This window comes from Orbicella franksi, chromosome 11 (assembly GCF_964199315.1).
Source record: "Orbicella franksi chromosome 11, jaOrbFran1.1, whole genome shotgun sequence".
NCBI lineage: Eukaryota > Metazoa > Cnidaria > Anthozoa > Scleractinia > Merulinidae > Orbicella > Orbicella franksi.
This window is the reverse complement of record NC_138155.1, coordinates 9,629,230-9,642,895: the sequence shown is the minus strand read 5'-3', so window position 1 is coordinate 9,642,895 and position 13,666 is coordinate 9,629,230. Positions and strand designations below refer to the sequence as shown.

General features: G+C 38.4%; 1 protein-coding gene across 1 annotated transcript; it reads left to right on the top strand.

The window, feature by feature from the left end:
* The first annotated feature begins 2,007 nt into the window (after positions 1–2,007).
* Positions 2,008–13,592, top strand: LOC145502305 (uncharacterized). The gene is made up of 3 exons (XM_081481565.1): positions 2,008–2,227; positions 5,102–5,431; positions 12,235–13,592. Exons 1-3 carry the CDS (start codon positions 2,173–2,175, stop codon positions 12,627–12,629), a joined length of 780 nt encoding a protein of 259 aa, XP_081337691.1. The 5' UTR covers positions 2,008–2,172; the 3' UTR covers positions 12,630–13,592.
* Positions 13,593–13,666: the final 74 nt, after the last annotated feature.

Below are 13,666 nucleotides of genomic sequence, written 5' to 3'. Positions count from 1 at the left end.
AGGAACAAGTACTTTTTTTTTTCAAAAAGTGGTTGTTGAGTATGTGGCATATTTTGTACAAGTGGACAAATTTGACTTAGATGGCCAAGTGATCAACCACTGGTTTCCCCTTACAGTGCCGGTCTCTTATCAATCAAGCCAGTGATGAGAATTACAGCAATCATCAACTGAAAGATATTGTCCTGATGTAGCAACAAATTCTCAGAACTCTGATGTCAAGAGAAATGAAGGACAGTAAAGGAGAATTAACAGTTTGAAGAGCAAGTCTTGGGCACTTGCCCATTGGGCAAGTGAGAATGAAAAGTTACTTGCCCAGTAGCAATTAATCTACTTGTCCTGGACAACTGGACAGCACTTTTTTCAAGCCCTGCCCTAGTCATTAATGAAGAAAACATAGAAAAATATGGCTTCACTCCTGTACGAACGCTTTTGCCACTCACTTAAACCAAGCATTGCATTGTTGTGGGAGCATATAAACCATGCACAATAACCTCCTTCACAAAGTTCTACTTGTTAAAGCAAGGAAGTGTGATTACTGAACAGCATCTTGATTTAGGAAAAGCTTTGTTTGAATTTTCCTTCAATACATAGTTATACAGTATGTGTGACTTCAAGACTTGTTTGTCTGTGACTTCTTCAGTTGGTTGCCTGTAAAGATATGAATTTGGGATGACATCATGTAACCATGCACGAAAAATATAACTTGATACAGAATAATAACAACTAACAACAATATAACCAGATAAAAAACAATAATGATAAGATAGAAATAAACATTAGCAAATAAATAAATAAGTACAAATAAAAATGAAAATTATTAGTGTAGCATGTGGTATCAAGGTTTGTATTTCATGCATGGTTACATAAGGTCATCTTGGATTAAAATCTGTCATGGGGACCAAATCAAGAGGTCATAAACAAAACTAGTTTAGTAGTTGTATATATTAGTGTCGCTGTGTGTTGAAATAAGATTTGAATGCAGTTTTTCCCTATCAAGATGATGTTAAATAATTATACTTCAGTGATTTTGACAAGCAGAGTGTTGAAGAAATGATTTAAAATCAGAAAAGTAATTTGGTCTTTCGTAATCGAGATAGTCGTAAATCATAATTTTACATGACCAATAATATACCTAAGAGTCTTTGTTCAGAAATTCATAAAATGTTGCAGCTGAAAGGTCAATGAAAAAAAAAATGGAAATATAAGTGGTACTGCCTCAGTTATCTGCATGGTATTTTGTGATTGTTAGAATTGCATAAACTACGTTTCTCCAATGCGTCCTGGAAAGATGGGATGGAAGGAGGGGCTGGCAATGGGTTCACATGAATAATCAACGCTTTTCTTCGCCCAAATTTGTTTTCTCGCCCGTTTAGACTTTTCCCTGCCCCCACTAACTGCCCCTGGGTCTCCGAGGATGAAGTTTGTGTTACTTTTACGCATAAGAGAAATTAACACGGGGACGCCAGATTTCCAATTTTGTTTTTAATTTAGTGGGTTAGTACGCAAGCGTGCCAATACAAGAGTTATTTTTTTGTGAATTAAAAGTCCCTGGATGTAGCAGCACTTGGTGGACTCTTCAAAACAGTTAAATTAAGTAATGTTGCCAGGGCAACGGCACACGTGTCAGCTTAACTATCAAAAATCCGAAGTTTGTGTTGTAAATTTGCGTGTTGCCATTTTTGGCGACCAAAGGATCAAGGGTTTTAGAGAAAAAGGAGAATGAAACACAGGTATCAAAACGATTTCACCCACAAATAGCGTGACAAACTGGATGTGGGGTTTTGACGTCACCGGTAACTTCACACAACAACCTCAATCCCCTGGAACTCTCTCCACCTCGAGAAAGAGATCTATAGGACCCTGGGAACAAGATTGCTCACACAACTTCATACTTAGCGGGGAAGGCGTGATTTTAGCTCGGTACTTATCAGAAAATTTTTAAAACATGCAATTATATGCTTCATTTGTTGGTGATCTGCGTGCGCGCAGGTTCTTCAAACAATTTTCCCACAAAAGACACATAAACAACAACAAAATTATTTTAACCCCACCCCTCTCCGTAACTTCGTCAGTGTTCCAAGCAGAGTCCAAATAAAAGTCAACAGAGGTGTGTCGATCGAAGTATAAAGCCTCTGTAGTATATTTTATACCTGTGAAAGCCAAAACGTCAGCATGAACGTCGGTTTACATTTGGGAGTTACATTTTTCTGTTCAATCTGGACCATTGGTAAGTTGTTTTTTTTTTTTTTGTCAGGGAATTGCGTAGAAATCAGTTTATTAGAATTTACGTGCCGTTGAGCGCACCGTCGGAGATCACGTTTCGCTAATGCCCCAAAGCGCTGAGCTCGCTTTCAGTTTTTCGACTTTTTTTATCTGATCGAGATAAGCTTATGTAAGCTTCAGCAACTGCAATGTAGTTGATAATTGTGAATGGATGTGAGGGTCGATCAACTGTTCACGTTGTAAACAAGCTGGCTCTCTACGGTTAACCGGGTTGATTGCAATATTTGCTTTCGTTAAAGTAAACCTTTTGGTGGTCGTCGACATCCCTGGCCAAAAGTTATAATTAGCAATAAAGCGGAACAGATACCTCTAATCGGCAATTCAAATATATGGTTCAAATATAAGTTATAGAAAGAATGATTATCTGTCCGGACATGTCACTTTACCTCGACTGTGCGGTGAAACCCAATAGCAATTTCCTCACTAAAGAGGCCTCACTAGGGGACTCTGAGTATCCCGTGTCCCGTTAATTTTTGATCTAAATATCCAGTATCCCGTAAATTTTAATTCAAAAACTAACAACTTTTCCACTCATTATCCTGGAAAATCTGTTCAAAATACCGTAAATCCTCGAATTAGCAACCCCCCCCCCCTCAAATAAGTGCCCCTCCCCTTCCCCCATTTTGTGGACAAGTACTGAGACAACAAAGGATGCACAGTTTTCGTCAGGCAGTATTAGATTTGTACATTTTGTTTCAGTTTGTGAACACGTTAAGTGAACACGTTGAACATGTTAAGCTCTGACGGTGCAGCGATTCAAACTTCACGATCAGCTTTGTATGTTGATAAACAGCTTATGTTGCTGTTTAGGCACAGATGACCCCAGGCACTAATTCAAGGATTTACAGTATGCGTTACTCCATTAAGATGATTCCCTAGTAAAAGAACCTGCCATAGATTTCCGATGAAACTTGGTATGCTGTTGTTACAGGGCAAGGAGATATTAAAAACGTAGTAAAAAGAGGGGCTCACCATGCTTGTTTTCATGCCACAATGCTGACAAATACGGTTATTTACTTAATAGGTGACTTTTGGTAATCTCCATGCGCAACAAATAAGCTCGATTATTTTTCAATGCAGCGTGTTATATCACACACAGTTTGACATTCTTTGATTGTTTATTCATCTATGTCCCAGAAAAATGTCTTCAAATACCCTGCATTTTTAAACACAATTTAGACATATGCTGTTGGGCCTGTTATGTCTCCCTCTGTAGTATTTATTTCATTTGCCAAACAAGTAGCCATAGATTTCTGCTAATTTTTTTTTTCAGTTATTGAGGATATTGTTCTCATTGAAATTATGAAATAAAAGGTGGGGGTCACCATGCTCATTTAAGAGGAAATGAGCATTTATATTTCGCTATCAAGCTTTAAGTTTGAGGGAAATCTCTCAATACGTTTTGTACACGCACGTACTCAAGTGTGCACACTAATGACGCAAAAATCATGCCCAGTAGGGATGTGCAATGCCATACTAAGGAATCACCTTAATTCCTCCCACAAATATCCTAAATCTAGTTAAGTTTTTTACCCAAGTATCCTGCCAGTATGATCAGAGAGTAGCCCTGTGACCAAAACCTGCTACTATTAAGCCATTAAGCATAACCTGTGAAACACAAATAGCTGTTTCCAAATTGGGAAGGGAAATGTAGTTCCTCCTTAAAGCTCCAGAAATGTCTGAATGAACTCACATTTTTGATTGGGTTACTGACAACCTGATATGATTGTTCACCAAACATTTTTTTTTTTTTTTTTTGATACACTGACAAATCATCAGGGCCGGGTTGTTCGAAAGCCGGTTAACGCTAACCCTGTATTAAAGTTAAAGCATTGATTTTCTAAAGTCAAAACTGACAGCCAAACAATATCATAAAGTTCCAAAAAATTTTGTGTACTTGTAAACCTCAGAAAATTAAAGGATCGCTGAAAATTAAGGGACTCTAAGACTTTGTGTCAATAATTTGTAATACCACGAAGGAGAAAAAAGCCCGGATCCAGAGGCCCCTACAGTGTAGCCAAGAAATAAGCAAACCAAGTAATAGAGGTTTTGCACAGCAACCATGTTGCATGGGAGGAACAATAGATTCATTTTCCTATGGGAAAAAATGTTCTTTCTAATGCATTTTCATTTTCATTGTTCCTGCATGCCTGCATGCAACATGGCTGCCATGCAAAACCTCTATATGCAGTTGATTTTATTATGTAAAAGTTAGTGGTAAAATGATTGGTAGCAAATTGATTAAAATGATATCACACTAAAGATATCATTTTTATCCATGCATGTGTGATATCATTTTAAATATCATTTTGTCCTTTTAACTATACTTAAATTTGTTGGTGTATGATCAAAACATCTTTGGATCTTCTTTGGAAGTCTTTAATTTGGCAATCATTGGTTATATCTTCGGAAATCTTCAGAAACATTCGTCTGGCCTTCGGAAAAATTTTGGACAACCTTCGGAAATCTTCAGAAGGTCAGAAATTTTTGGAAAAATGCCAAAAATACCATTATGTATTGTGATAATTTTATATACTAAAACAAAAATTACATGGTCGCTTGGAGAGGATTTATCCACGCAGACATCTAGCTGTGTTAATTGCACATAGATTTTTGAGAATTAATTGTATCACTATTCATTAGTTAGAGGTGTGTATCACCAGTTAGAGGTGTGATGGTTGTGTTCAGCAGTTAACATAATAGCACTGATCAAATCATGGTAACTTAAGAAATATAAGTGGGTGCTTTTCTAATGGAATAAAAACAACTTGTCAACCCTGAGATGAACTACTTAATGATCTAGATGCTGTCTTGGCAGGTCATTTTCGTCAGTGCTATGACTGCCCTGAATCCAAATCTTTTGAAGATTGCCAAAGTCAGCAAACATTGGTCAACTGTTCTGATGCCTCTAATGCATGTTTTGAAACATCTGTCAAGTATGATAATGGCTCTTACAAGGGAGAGGACTTTGATAGCGGATGTCTGGATAAATCTTTTTGTGAAAGATACAAGAATGGAGACATTGGATATTGTAATGATCTAAAGGCCTTGGGATTCACCGTGGAGTGTATATCAGAGTGCTGTCATGAAGATGGATGTAACAAGGAAAATCTCATCATTGAGAGCAAAGGGTTCACCTTTTTAGCAAGTGTTGTTATACTGCTGCCCAGTCTATTTTTGGCGCTTGTCAATATTTACTAACCATGAAGTGCGAGTTCAATACATAAACAAGGCAAACAAAGTAATCAGTGGTTAAATATTAACAGAAAATATCCATATCCCTGCCCTTTGGGCTTTTGTTTTGAAACTACCCCACTGTGCCCCGCCCCCCTTGCCCCGTCCTCCACCTTTAACCCTCTGGAGATTTTAGTTTAAATACTTCCCTTCTTAAAGTTTGAAACCATCAGAATTTGAATGAATATAGATATTTTCCTGGAATCTGCATATTTTCCCCTTTTTCTTTAAACATGCATGGGTGCCTGGGCCCAGGTGCCCCCCATCCCCCCCCCTTATTTTGGGTAAAAAAAAAATTCAGAAGGAAGAAAAGCCAGGAGGGCAAGCAATGCCCCCACCACTGTAGCTCAAGGTCTAGATCTGCCACTGGTATGTACATGTACATGTTTTGATTTGGTCCTTATGTAGTACTATATTATTATCCTTATATGTAGCACTTGATAATAGCATATAGCATGTTTTTGAGCGAAGTTTGTAAAATAGTCTTCAGGATAATTTTACACTCCTGAGTAATTGTACATCATCCCACAATCTTAAACTGATTTTTTTTTAGTGTGTGTAAAATCATTAAGTGTCCTTTATCAAAATTATAGACCAGATCCTCAAGGTATTGGCCACGAAGTACAATGATAAGACTCTGAGTGGCCTATCAGCAATTTGATGTCAAATGTTGAACAATAGGAAAGTCTTTTGGCACTCATTTAAATGGGTAGATGTATAAACAATAATGAAAAAAAAAAAGATACTGCTTCAAATTTTGTGTTTTATGCTAATTAAGGGATACTTTTAGTGGCTGTGGCAAACATTGTGACCATATTCATAGAAATTGAAAAGTAAATCAACATTTAAGGTTTTTGCATGCATGGCAAATTTCATTCCATGTCACACTGTTCAGACTCAAGGCTGTACTCTAGCCAAGCCCTCCAGGTTACTCATCCAAATCAATTTATTAAATAATTGTTTAATTATTTACTAATTATTTTTCAAGTTTGATTTTGCCAGTAAACATAACACTATATGAATGTTATCACAAATATTGTGGCTCCTTGACAAAATCTCGACAACCTTTTTTGCTTGAAAGTAAAGCTTTGGAGAAGTATCTGTTGGGGTTGTGGCGATTTGCAGAATCAACAACCAGCACTTCCAAGAAATCAGACAAGAATACATACATGATGTGATGTCTTGCGGGACTTTATCAACTAAATAAATGTAGATGTAGATACCCAACTCTTAGACCATTTCCAGTCCCAGGGACCCAAATCAGATATTCCCAGTGGAAAAAAGGTAATTCCCAGTTCCCAGTTTAGCCCTTCCGTGCCCCCCCTCCTTTTGTCAAGACTCAAGGATACTGTGGACTAGTAAATTATTTTCTTTATAGGGACTGGTCAAAAAGTATAGGAGGGGGTGGGCTGTGTGAGCATTTGAACATGTGGTGGATAGAAAACACATGACCAACCCCTTCCATTTGGCACAAAACTAAGTGAACCACCCTGAAATAAAGGTTGAAAATTACATGACCCACCCCTTATAAAACATGACATTTTCGGATGCATAATCCAACAAGATCACATTTAGTATATGAAATCGTGGTATTATTTGTTTTGGATTTATTTCTTAGAAACAATTCATCTAAAAATAATATTATTTTCTTTTACTCTTGCAACTTTAAGTCATGTCGATTATAAAACCCCTGGAATAAAAACTTGACCATAAACCTTTCAACTTGACCTCCAGCATCACTATGTATGGAACAGTGATCCATCTAAAACAAAGGCCGTAGTGTGTTCCAGATCCATTAACATGTGTCCTTTACCCTTGAAGACAAATAGCATGTAGACACAAGTTGGCCATTTGGTGTTGTTGAAGTCCAGCACATCAAAAGATTGCAGAATTTTGAAAATTTCTGCCTTGGGACTCCTTGCTCATTCCATTAGACTTCTCAGCTTTCATTGCCATCTCTGTTGTACACCAGCCACATGTACTTTTTCAGCCACAGCTCAAAAAAGTTTAGTCCTTTGGAACTGGAAGATGTTACCTCTGTTGTCAGTTGCGTCAAATGTGTGCCAATTCCTTTTATAAAACTGGATAACCCACCCCCCCCCCCATGGGTAGCTGAAAATTGAATGACCCACCCCCCCCCCTTACCAAGTGTTCTAAAACGGAAAATCCAGCCCCTCTCTGCTCTGTGTGCAAAAAGCAACAGCATTTTCTTATGTTGTTCAATCATCACGTTTTTGGTCCCCAGAAGGGCTACGGGCTCCTCGATTAGATAAATTGCAGGCCCCGCCTAGGCAATCATTTGAGCCGTCACGCAATATTTCCCCACAACGAATTGCGTGACCCTCCGGGGTTCTTAGACAGTCTTTATAATTTACAAGGAAAAATAAATCACTCAGAAAATTTTCGCCATATATTAGTTAGTACTAGCAGAAGGCCTCTCATTTCATGCATCGCGTGGTCCAACGAAACAGGAAAAAATATTTCAAGTAACCATGGAGAACTGCTGAAGAAGCACGTTTCACCGTAGATGACGTCAGTTTGTGTTTTCCCTTTCAGGGTGGGGGTAGAGGGAGGAGTGGGAATCACAGACTTAAAGCATGCGAGCGAAACCACATCTGTCGTTATTTGGATAGGTTCTATCGATACAGGAACGCTATCTGACTGAAAGAGAAAAAACAAACAAACAGATAAAACAAACGGGAAAAGAAACACGCAGGTGTTTAATTAATCCACCCACCCCTCGCCCTCTTGAAGCTTTGCACTAATCCAACGCCCACGAGGGAAATTTTTCATTCGGTATTGGCCGAGGTGTGCTGAAGCAACGCTGACTTATTGAAGACATTTGAAGTGTCTTGTTTTACGTACACAGAAAAGAAAACATGAAGGTCGCTTTGTTAGTGGCATTTTCGTTGTTCTGTTTACTTCGGACGAGCGGTAAGTTACGATTTGATACTTGTATGTCAGTGGTAAACTAATATTTGTTTCAACGTAGCAGCTTCATAAGCCTTAATTAAGCTTATTTTTCCTCGTTACTCTCGCCTTGGCTTTTGCAACTTTGTAATAGGCTAAAGCTGAGATCTCTTTTCCTCGTAAATGTGTAGTCTCAAGGGATTTTACGCAAATAAGTTTTTTTTAACGTGAGGTAAATCTGCCATGTTCCCTCAACTGCGTGACAATTCACAGTAGGAGCAAATATTTAGAAAGAAGCGAGTACTGCTGTTACACATGTTGGCATCTAGTCAATTTACGGTCTAATCCGTATTCTAAAAATTCCTAAATATTTCTTTGAAGAAAGTACATTAGATCTCAGAGATTTCAGATATTGAATACCCTACAACAATGAACATGCTTGATTTACATTGCATATGTTCTTGCTATTGAATAATTGGCGGAAAAATGCAAACTAGCTAATCACTGATGTAAAGTTTATATGAAATATTTCATTTATGAACTGCGGTTATAGATGAAAGTGAAGAATGATCATCGCAGTTAATTTCCAATTTAAGCAACTGGAAAGAAGAAGCCTGAAAAAAAAAAAAAAAAAAAATCAGGGCTTCAACGGGATTCGAACCCGTGTCCTCCGCGATACCGGTGCGATGCTCTACCAACTGAGCTATGAAGCCACACATTGGGAGCGAGGTCAATTAATTGAGTTCATGTCTTCCCGTGAGGAGTGAAATGATGTAAAGTTTATATGAAATATCTCATATATGAACTGCGGTTATAGATGAAAGTGAAGAATTACTCACGGGCACGGTAATGGTCAAAAAACTAGATACCCGGCAGTAAAAAATTCGTGAATTATCAATACAATCGATATCCACAAAAATGATCATTAAAACCTCCCGAGAGTATTTCAGCATTTCGATCTTTGGTCGGAAATACCAAGCAAGTTTTTACAATGTTTTGGTTTTGCACAAATTGTACGAACTTTGTGTGACTCACAGGCACGATTTTCAAAAACTACATACCCAGCCGTCAGAAATTCTTCCCGTTTTTCCACCAAAATTTCCATTTGAATCTGCTAAGATGTCGGTGTAGAAATACCAAGCGATTTTCGAACTTCAGGCCAATTACCTCGGCAAAGTAGTTCAAAAAGCTACAAAACGCTTGAACGTTGTCCGCCAAAGGGAAATATGGATCTTAACTTCCCGTGTAACACTTCAGTTGCGTGACAAAGGTTGCACATGGTGTTGGTTTTCGCGCCAAAAGGAACTTGGCGTTGGAAGCGAAGCGAAGTTCTCAGTTCTCTAAAGTTATTTATACGGTAAGCTAAACGGCAAACGTATAAAACGACGCAGCTAGTTTGCCCAAGCTCGAAAATTTCCTGAACCTGCACAAAGCCAAAATTATTATTGAAATCGCTTGACGTTAATCTAAACAAGGATTGGATGGGTTTTTCCGTGGAAATTCTAGAATAAATTCAGACTGCCGAGTATGTAGTATTTTAAAAACACTTCCCGGCTGCCGGGTATCTAGACACAATGTAACAAATACCTTCTAGTTATAACTTCATGCTGTAGAATCATTGATGAGCAAAAATTGATTATGTGTACTAAAGGCATCCGCGGTCGAGCGTTGATCAATACTCTTGATTGAAACCCTAGATCGATCCTTGATTTACCCTTGATTGACACTCGATCAATACTCGATTGAAACCTCGGTTGACATTCAATTGACACTTGATCGACATCTTGGTCGACAGTCGGTTGAGAGTCAAGACACTCGATCAACATCTTGGTCAACAGTGCATCATTAGAGTTGACTAATCTTTGATTGATGCATATGAGTTGGTCGACACTTGGTGGGCTATTGACCGACTATGGAGTAAGGGCCTGTCTACAAGGAAGGAGGGTTACCCTAGCAAGGGGGTTAACCCTAGCTGGAGGGTAAAAGATGGCCCGGGTTTACAAGTAAAATTTTACAGGTAATGTACGGTTACAATCAAAGGGTCTGGAAACAATAAGAAAGTTAACCTGGGTAGGCAGGTTAACCCTACAGGTCTGGAGTGTTTGCGAGGGAAAAAGTTAACCCGCCTGCAAGGGTAACCCTAGCACACAGATAGGGTAACCCGCCTTCCCGGGTAACCCGGTCACCCCAAAACGCAGACCATGCAGACTGCAGACTGCAGACCGTGCAGACCATGCAGACTGTGCGGACTGAGTACTTTTTTTTCTAACACTTGACACACTCTTTTCACTTTTAATGACAAAATAGTGTTCAATATGTCCTATAATGTTTGTTATTTATCCACAGGCAGCACAAACTCACATCTGACTGTTGATTCACGCGTTTAATAGACTTTCTATGGGAAATTCCCTTTACTGGTCCTAAATATACTAATATCAAGCATAAAAATAAACTTCCATACATTCTGGGTGCAAATTGCATCAATTTTTGACGGGTTTGTGGTTTTATTTAGTTTGTCCAATTTGTTGTTTTGTTTTGTTTTTTTGTTTTTTTGTTTTTTTTTTCAATTTTCTTAGTCTTTGTTCTCCTCTTAACTGATTCATAAAACAAAGCAAGGACGGTGACTCTAATTAAGCGACCTTGTCCCACAAATTGCCTTTTTTTCTTCACAAAGTACAGAATCACCATTAGACTAGGAGTATTCCCTCTTTCGCTTAGTTGAACATGACTGTAAGTAAACCTTGCTCGCATGAAATTTTTTTCCTCGAGGTTTTCTTATGCGTCACGCACGATGGACTAAGCAAAAGAGGGACCACACGCAGTTTAAATCGCCATAAAAACAAAACTGCAATAAGGACAGATAAATTAACCATCGCATCAACGCATCACGGCAAACGTGCTGCACTGAGAATTTCAAATGCTATTCGGTTTTTTGGGATCTTTCCATGCGCTAGGCGTTTTTGGAGTGATCACAGTCACACTCCAACAGCCACTTGAAATTACATTTTGTATACCAAGAGTAGAAAATGCACATGTTACGTGTGACATTACATTACAAGTGAAGTTTATTTCTACATTTTAAGATAGCTTTACTTAAGCATATTTAGGACTAAAGGGAGTTTCCCTTGCAAAATCTGTAACACATCAACAGTCTCATACCACCGAGTTTGTGTTGTCTGTGGATGAACAGAACCAAAAGATATGCAAGTCAAAAGTAAATGCAAAAACAAGAATAAGAAAAAAAAGTACTCAGTCTGCACAGTCTGCATGGTCTGCGGTCTGCAGTCTGCAGTCTGCAGTCTGCAAGGCCTGCATTTTGGGGTGACTGCAGGTTACCCAAGCTGGCTTGTAAACACGAAGAAAAAAAGAGGAAATGTGTGTCAGTGCTAGGGTAACCTGCTTGCTAGGGTAACCTGCCTTCTAGGGTAATCCTCTCTCCTTGTTAACAGGCCCTAATTGTTGATCAAATGTCAATGGAGTATCAATTGATCGGGATGTCGATCGAGTGTCAATCAAGCTGGAGTATCAATCAACACTCAACTGCAGATGCCTTTATATAATTAGTAAACATAATCCCTAAAATGTAGCAACAAACCATTGTTTCCTGGTGTACCAGTACACTGAGGGAATAACCATTACACTGTAACTGCCTTTCTTTATGAGCCTTGGTTAAATTAAGCTGTTGTATGTTGTTGGGTCTTTTGTATCAGTTCTATTGTACTGGTACACGAGGACAGACCCCAACAAACAGAACAGAATGCTAATCATCTGATAATGATTTTGAGTTGTTTTGCTGTTTGTATACAGGTGCACAGATACAGTGTTCAGAGTGCGATAGTTCAGTTTCTTATGACGATTGCCAAAATAAAACAACAGTGGTGAACTGCTCCAGTGTCAATGATCTTGCTTGTTTTCAAGCAAATGTCAAGTTTGAAAAAGGAGCTGAGAAGATCCATATATTTCAAAAAGGATGTCTGCAGAAAAGCTTTTGTGAAGATTACAGCAAAGGGGAGATTGGTGAATGTATTACTCGAAAGGAACGGGGATATGAAGTTGACTGCAGAGCAATGTGCTGCCATGAAGATGATTGCAACATGAAAGATCTTCTTGTTGAGAATGAAGACAACAAAGGTTCAGCATTTGCAATCAGTGTTATGATCTTGCTGTCTGGTCTGTTACTCACGCTTGTCAATATCAACTAACAGTTATGCCCTTATAATCTCATTCAATTATTATTATCTTTTTAATAGAGCAGTAATCTTGAAATAAGTTAGCCATGCTGTTGGTTATGTTTTCTAGTTAACATTGCTTAATAATGCTGTTAGTAAAAGTTAACATATCAGAGAGAGTAGAAGGGATTGACGAGGAGAGTAAAGAAATTCTTGAGGTTGTTTCCCAAGCAAAATTTGAGAGTGTGCTTGTCCTAAGGGCAAGCTGGAATTCAAGTTGTTTTCAAGCCCGGCTTTGATCTTCTAAATTATCTCTCATTCCCAAGCTCTTGTATATGATGACAGAGATACAAAGTCAGGTTTTTCTGTCAGTGTTAAATCTTTTTGTCTTCAGGAGTCTCAGTACCTTCAGTACATAATTTTTCAAACAAGGATCTCTTTTTCTCAGCGAGTCTCTTATATTGTTCGGCATCCATTACGTCCTAATATTAATTTTAGTCTGTTCATTCTAATGAAAGTGGGAACTTTTGTTGTCCACATATGTGTATGTTATCAACATAAATTTGAATCAAGAAGAATGCCTTGAGGGAGTGGGGAGGAGAGTGTAGATAAAGAATTTGTGACAACAAACATAAATGTGTTGAATATGGACAAATCAGCTTAAGACTATGGGTACACTGTAGTTCTTCACTTTCATTTTTTGATCAAAATTATTTGATGGAGGAAGCACAATTACCATGCGTGTGGGTGCAGACAATAACCTGTCGATGTGACAGCCCCTGTAAAAGATAACTGAGAAATCTACTCATTGTCAAGAATCAGATAAATCACAGCACAAATTCAGTGACGGAATCCCAAAAGGGCAGAATGAAAATAAAATGTGCACTGTTTTACTTGAAAAAGAGTGGGGGAAAGGATTCTTGGCCCTTGTTCACAAATTTTATACATGTTAGATAGATGTCTGTACCCAGGGGTGGATTAGGGGAGGGGAGGGGAGGGGAAAGGAATAGATTGGGTGGCCAACCCCTCTGCTACATGTAAATCCACCAAAAACGTGAAACAAACACATT